Source organism: Engraulis encrasicolus, chromosome 7, assembly GCF_034702125.1.
Source record: "Engraulis encrasicolus isolate BLACKSEA-1 chromosome 7, IST_EnEncr_1.0, whole genome shotgun sequence".
NCBI lineage: Eukaryota > Metazoa > Chordata > Actinopteri > Clupeiformes > Engraulidae > Engraulis > Engraulis encrasicolus.
In genome coordinates, this window is record NC_085863.1 from 54,394,039 (window position 1) to 54,401,538 (window position 7,500).

The 7,500-nt window shown below is 43.6% G+C and overlaps 1 protein-coding gene across 1 annotated transcript in view; it reads right to left on the minus strand.

The window, feature by feature from the left end:
* The window catches only part of doc2b (double C2-like domains, beta), a 230,620-nt gene that overhangs the window by 58,030 nt on the left and 165,090 nt on the right, over positions 1 to 7,500 (minus strand). Inside the window, exon 11 of the mRNA XM_063204002.1 lies at positions 7,394 to 7,473. Within this exon, the coding sequence (XP_063060072.1) occupies positions 7,394 to 7,473 (80 nt within the window). The remainder of the gene's footprint in view (positions 1 to 7,393; positions 7,474 to 7,500) is intronic.

A 7,500-nucleotide genomic window follows, 5' to 3' on the forward strand; every position in this document is an offset into this window, starting at 1 on the left:
CATTCTTTTTCACAATAATAGAGCATTGCACATCCTGTGCTACAGTGAAAATGGACCATCCAACTTGTGTTAGTGCTAGCTTCAAAAGCCGGCCTCCATGATGGCATGTGGGTGCAGTAGTGCATTGGTTAAGATGTTCTCACTCATCTGTAGAGTTAAATACAGTGCTGAATGGTATAAATGGGTTTTAAACAGCATGAAAAGGCACTCATGCATTATATTTTGAAGGGAGATCTTCGATTACTGCCACATAGTAAGTTCAAATTGCATTCTCTACTATGTTTTAACAGTTTGCCTCCATCATAAGGACCAGCAGGTGATAAAATGGTGGGTTTTTGGTCAAGACCTGTCACACTGTAAGCACTACAGAAAGGAAAACATTGCAAAACATGACAAGGAATACACACACCATTTAAGCTGGTGAAATCATGTCCAAGATAGGAATTAACACTGTTTTTTATATAAAATCATCTCATCGGTTAATGTATTTAACTGTTAAGTGTTGTCTTTTGTTTTGTTTTTAGTCTTCCTCGACATTTGCTGCCATTTATTGTCCCCGTCCCAACTCTTTTGAGACGTGTTGGATTTATCAAATTAGAAATTAGTACATATGTCCCCCAAAACAATATTTTTTCTCGGTTTTCACACTTAATATGTTGTCTTTTCACTATTCTCCATCTAATGAATAGATTGAATGTTTTGAAAATGATAGCATTTTGATTTTATTCACTGTTTACCAAACGTCCCAACTTCATCGGAGTTGGGGTTTGTACTAGATTGAATTTCTCAGGAAGCCCTCAAGGTTTGAATCTGCACGCCTCTCTTTGATGAGAACACTCATGTTTAAGGCCATGGCAAGGCCCTCTATCTGTCTAGCACTTTCTCTCTTCTTTATAAAGCTCAGAAAGTTCTTCAGAAATGCTTGCAATGAAAAATAACAGAGAACCCCTTAAAATCACCAATCAATCAATCATCCTCTTTGACACATTGCCCTTCCCGAAGGAACACAGAGGCAGCACAAGTAAGAAAGAAAAATGTTTTTCTGACTAAAGCGCTCAGAGTTAAAATGTCTTTTATTTGTCTGTTTGGACAAGTTCTACATGGCACCAAGCCCATGCTCAAGTCACGGCATAAGGCCTTCTACAGGGCAGTGACAAAGACACGTCACAGACACACACACATACACACACACACACATCAAAGATGAATTAGTCGGTGGCCTTCCTAACAGGCGTCAACCTGGTGGCTGACTCAGCCCGTCACCTCTCCAACCTGCTGCCAGTGAGGAGCCCTCCATTATTAGACAGCCACATGAAACATTAACATGCCGAAGAGCCTGGGGCCCAGACCTGCCTGTCTGCTTGCCTACCTTGCTTGCCTGGTGTTTTCCCATTCAGGGCCAAGTGTGTGTGTGTGTGTGTGTGTGTGTGTGTGTGTGTGTGTGTGTGTGTGTGTGTGTGTGTGTGTGTGTGTGTGTGTGTTTCTGTGCATACCGTAATTTGTGTGTGTGTCAGTGTGTGTGTGTGTGTGTGTGTCGGGGTCGTAATGTCCCGGGTCCACCCGCCTCACCTGCTCCAGCGGCGAGAGAGGTGCAGGAGGGGGTCAGAGAGGCTGGCGTCTACGTGGAGATGAAAGCCCGGTCAGACAGCCCAAGTCAAGGCGAAAAGGGTACGAAGGCGGCCCCCGTGCTTTGATCACAAAAAAAACTTTCCCTGACTTTCCACCTGTCTGCCTGCACCTACGGTACCTGCATTCCAATCACACACCTGCACAAAACACCCCTGACTGACAAACAGCCCACACCTGGCATTGACCATACTGACCAGGGGTCTTCATAAGGGCACATCTGCACCAAGAGTATGGGGGCTCCTGCCTACACCAAACCAAAATTCTCTGTGTTGTGGCCCAGTAAGATAACAAACCCATACCATATACAGTGTATCACAGATGGGAGTATTTCCCTCACATTTATGCAGTTTGTTTTTAGTATATGTTTTGCTAGTATATCTAGTCTATTATTTTTTAGTGTAATCTGTTAGTATATCTTTTCATGGGACAACATCAAAGACATTTCACTTTGACACAATGAAAAGTAGCCTGTGTACAGCTGATATTAGTGTTTCAATGTACGTAGTGTTCACACAACATCATTCAAAATACCTACAGCCATTAATGTGTCAATAAAAGTGAGTACAACCCTGCTAAAATTCAACTGAGAGGATCATGGTCAGTCGCAGTACATGATAACAGGCATGTTTCTGTTGGTGAAATTCAGCTTCCCAATGTTGACAGCATTCATGCAGCCCCAAACCATGTCAGTCCCACCATGCATGACTGTAAGCATAGAACACTTTTCTTTGTACTACTTACAAATTGGCAGAAATGTGAGGAGTGTATTCTGCACTTCTGTGATACACTATATCTCTCCCACTCATTCATCTCCTCTTCTCTTTGTGTTTCTCTGCACTGTCAGCGCTGTCGTTTCACTCAAATGTACATGTGTATGACATAACCTGCCCAAAGGAACCAAAAGCTGCATGCAGTAGCTATGACACGGCTATTAAAAAAACCTATTAAAAGCTAAACAAGTTTCCTTTCAAACTTAAATTCTTTCCTAGTGCCAATGTAACAGTACAAAAAACCTTTTGATTCTACAACTTTAACATGAACGCTGTACAAAGAGGGCTTTGATGTCTTGTTAAAGAATCCTTTTGAAGTTCTCTCCTTTCAATCGCCAATGGCTTAATATTCACCATCTGTGGGGTGCTGCTAGCATTACCTACAAGACTGTTGAATAAGCTCTCGGCTATTGCATGTTTGCACCACAACTTCTGAAAAACATACCCAAATCTTGTTTACTTTGGATATGCTGACAGAAACACAAGTCAGCAAATATTCCACAAAAAGTGTGCCTTTAAAGCACAGACGTCCTTTCTTCCGCCTATAATCTCTCAACAAGTAATTTCACTGCAATCATGGTTTCCCTCTGATACCCAAACAATGCAGAGGGAGGGAGTTAATCAACAGTTTGGCCGTGAGGAATGAGTCGTGTGCCCTTTTTCTTGTTATTATGCTATGTGCTACGCGCACCTAGGAGCTCTAGTTGCTTTGTGGTGCTAGTACTCTGTCGAGATGGGCTTCTTTGTTGAGATCAGCTGCCAATAGCTGACTTATTTTTGTATTTTACTATTATTATTATTATTGTTATTATGTCTTCTATTCTATTTCCCGCTATATATTAAATGGCAAATGTTCGATGTTAAATGTTTAAATTGTTATACTACTTCATCACTTTATTGTTACTGGTTTATCACTGGTCCATTACTGTCACTCACCAATGTTAAATGCTCAGTTATCATTTATTACTTCATCACTTTACGGTTACTTGTCCTGTATTGCACTTTGATGTCAGTCCTCCTGTGTATGTCTATGTCCTTTCATGGTATAGAGAGGGAAACGTAATTTCAATTTCCTTGTATGACCTGTGCATATGAAGAAAGAAACTGACAATAAAAGCTGACTTGACTTGACTTGAATAGGTTGTTAACATGTTAACATGGGCCAAACCCAACCGAAAAAAACCCCAAACCCTAATCCAACCCCGCCAGGAGCACTACAGTAGTGCATAATAAAACAACTTGGTAGCTCAGCTCGACAGGTAGCTCATATTGACCCCAGTTGAGGTTTGCTGAAGCCCTTTTATTTTGGCAACTTCCATGTTATCTCGTCTGTCCAGAAGGAGACTCTGATCATCCCTCCATCCCAAGACAGAGCCATGGCAGGTGTTGTGTCCCCTTATACTACCGCAAGCCTTCATCTACTGGCTCGCCTGTGATATAGGGGATCACAGGGAGGCAGAGGCACAACAAATGCAGACAGACAGAGACTGTCCTCTAACTAGGCATAGCCAAGGTTCAATAAGAACCAGAATTTAGTCGTTGCCAGACCCTAGACAGCCAAACACAGAAACTATTCTTTTCTTGCTCTCCCTCGTATTTTTTAAAGCGAGTGGCTGTCAGTGTGGCAGGTGTTAAGCTGACAAGCTTTGGCAGTACCTGCCGAATTCCTAAACCATAACCGGCGATGTGTTATCTAGCCTACAAGCTGCATATGCCGGCACAGAAGATAGATTCCAGAATGCAGATAACCATAAACACCCCCCCACCTCACCCCCCAACAACGCCGCACGGGAGATTCTAGATAAGCGCAACCCCGGAGCCTAACAACATTGACAAAAAGGTAAAGCACTCCATGACAGATTGCTGATGGAGGAGGAGAAGGCGCCTGTACCCCGTCTGTCTGCTGGTGAAGGGCATCTCTCACAGGCCGCGCGTGCCCCATTGTGTAAGTGTTTAAACAATGGCATCAATCACGGGAGGCAAAATGAACGAGGCGTGCTCATCGGTCTCCCCAGAGGACAACCCTTGTCAGGCTGCTCTCCCTGGCAGCCCGGGCCCTTTTGTTGTTGTTTACGCCATTCCAAGGCTTCATGGAAAAACAAAAAAAATAGAAAGAAAAAGGAAAAGGAGGTGAACGGCGACTTCATGAAAGGCTTGACAACTAGTGGAGAGAAGTAAAGAAAAAAAAATCACACACACATCACACATCCTGCCTCCCAACAAGCTCTCTATTCTCAGGAGGGGAGTTTTGCAAAGCCAGAGGCTGCAGCTTCGGAAATCGGCTGGTTTAAGGGCAAACCCTGCTCATGAAAGCAATTATCCAGTGGAGGGAAGCGGAAAAAGAATACTGATGAAAACAACATTTTTTGAAAAATGAAGCCAGCCAGCCAGTTATCCTCAGGTTACTCCTGCCAGAGTTAGATATTAGAATGGGGCTTCTCCTTTAAATTGATGCTGATTCAAAAACAAAAGCTGCATCGCAGAGTCACCGAGAGTTCAACTTTGATGTTGTGAGGAGATAAAGTCACCCACCCTGAAACAGCATGTCTAAGCCAACAGGGGTTTGGTCCACCTACTGTGAGGGATCTTGGCTTTTTCACGGACATAAATTGAGACTTATGGAAAGCATTAGACTCCTTGTGCCCTGTTGGCATGGCTTTATAGGTAACGATAGGCTTATCTAAACTCTCTATCCTCAAAAATTGAATTCGCTGACATTATGAAAGGACTATTCCTGAGCATTGATTACCAGACCATGACAAATGACTATAGTGACTCAAGGCTGGCTGTCCGGCCTTTGGTTTTTGTCACCATAACTGTGCAAGTGTCCTGAGTTACCCTCTCTATACTGGTCATTGGGTTTCTCAGCCAGCAGATACTCAAGCACAAAGTGAGTGTGGGAGTACTTAGCATCATACTGTATCAGCAATATTATCTACTTAATGCTAATTATGATGAAGTTAAGTGGCTGTAGTTCTCAACATCCAAGTGTTTAATATCAGTGTAAAAAGTGATGTGCTTAGTGCAATGTATGGACTTGATAAACAATACTATTTCACGCTTTAGTTTTTTTAAACTTACCGATTATCTATTCTGCGCTCTTTGAAATTGCTATTAAGAATGTCCTGTTTCAGGTTAGGGTCAGGCATTCGAGAGTAAACAATTAAAAAGACCAGACTTGAACCGATTTGGCATCTATGAATGTACTATACAAATAAGGCCTTAGATAAGTTATTAGTTATTTTTTCACTGTTAACTGATCAAAGAGACAATTTAGCATCTGGTCAAAAAGAGAGTCAATTTAGCATCTCCTAGAGTGAATTTGTTCCCATAGCACTCGAAGTGTTGAATTAATACCGCAAGATTTGCTGTGCACCTGGAATGGCACATACGATGGACTCTTACTGTAGATAAGGTGTTACCTGGAAGGCACTTAAGGCTATGCAGTAGGTCATATGGAAGGCATTTGTGTACTTGTGAGCACAGGGCTGTGAGCCTTGATGGGATTTGTGTGTGTGTGTGTGTGTGTGTGTGTGTGTGTGTGTGTGTGTGTGTGTGTGTGTGTGTGTGTGTGTGTGTGTGTGTGTGTGTGTGTGTGTGTGTGTGTGTGTGTGTGTGTGTGTGTGTGTGTGTGTGTGTGTGTGTGTGTGTGTGTGTGTGCGTGTGTGCGTGTGCGCGCGCGCATGGTCATGTGTAGGTGTGTGTGTGTGTAGGTGTGTGTGTGTGTGTGTGTGTGTGTGTACGCGCATGTATATGTATAGGTGTGTGTGTGTGTGTATAGGTGTGTGTGTGTGTGTGTGTGTGTGAGTGTATGCGTGTATGTGTGTGTGTGCATGTGTGTTGCTGTTCCCCTGTGTATGTGCATCAGGAAGGGAAGGGTCGGCGATGTAAACGAAATGGACAGGAGCAGATGCTGCCGGGGCTCTGTTGTCGAGGGAGATTCCCCTCCAGACACGCTGCATGGGGGGTGAGGAAGAGGCGAGCACAGCGGAAAACATACCAACTGCAGAAGCATTACCCCTCTCAGGACTGGTGGTTAATATAGCTCTTCTGGTATACAACATTCACTCACCTGCCCCACTTAATGGCAAATGCAATAAGCAATTATGAGACTGAATGTGTTTGATATATCGCCCCCCCTCCCTTCTCTAAAAAGATTGTGCCGTACTGCACAGATGCCATATGGTGAAAGAGCTCCATTTTGTTTTGTGGCTGCATTTTTTTGCATACACATTACAAATACAGCTCGCCTCCCTCCGTGGCTCCACACAAACCACAATATCAAGGATGGGAGTCGAGTCAAGTGGGGTCAAGAAAGCTTGCGGAGGAGGCCACAGTGAATGAGTGGCCTCATCGCCATCATGATCCCTGTTGTTCTGATGGAGAATTGAATGGGAGGTGACGAGGATGAGGATGAGGGGAATTCGAGTTATTCTGTGCCTACAGTTTGGATCGTTTTAGAGGGAGATTTGATTATGCACAGTCTGGAATACAAAGAGGCACTTGGGAGAGACACTCTCAGGCAATTTGGCGAACTACCCACTTGTCTAACTTTTCGCTTTTGCTAAGGCCACTTCAAGCTGGCCCAAAATCGCCTTCAGATGAAACACTGTGTTGAGTTAATACTTCTAGATGGAGACATAAAGGCCTGCAAATTAGGAAACGCCAACACGAAGGGGTAACTCAAGTCACTAAACAATTTGTTCATTTTTTTTCACACACTGACTGTAACAGGCAGTTATCTCAGACTCTAGTGTTTCCCACCCACTGTTTCCCGCCCAATTGGGCTGCTTAGGATGAGCGGGTAAAAAGGGCAAAAAATGGCATTTGGGCGGGTTTTTCCTGCAGATTTATAGCCATGGAAATCAGTACAATTTAGTTCAAATTGGGCGCCATTTAGTACCACCAGGTGGGTTTCGAGCATTCTTTGGGCAGGAAATCATCAGACACATCTGGCAACCGTGTAAGAGACTTGTGTTTTGCAGTTGGCTCACCTTGGCTTTGTTGATGGTGCAATGGAGAGCGTTGTTCTCCTGGTCATACAGAAGGCTGAAGTCCAGGGTACCCAAAGTAGCTGAAGAGAAAAGAAAAACAGAATAAA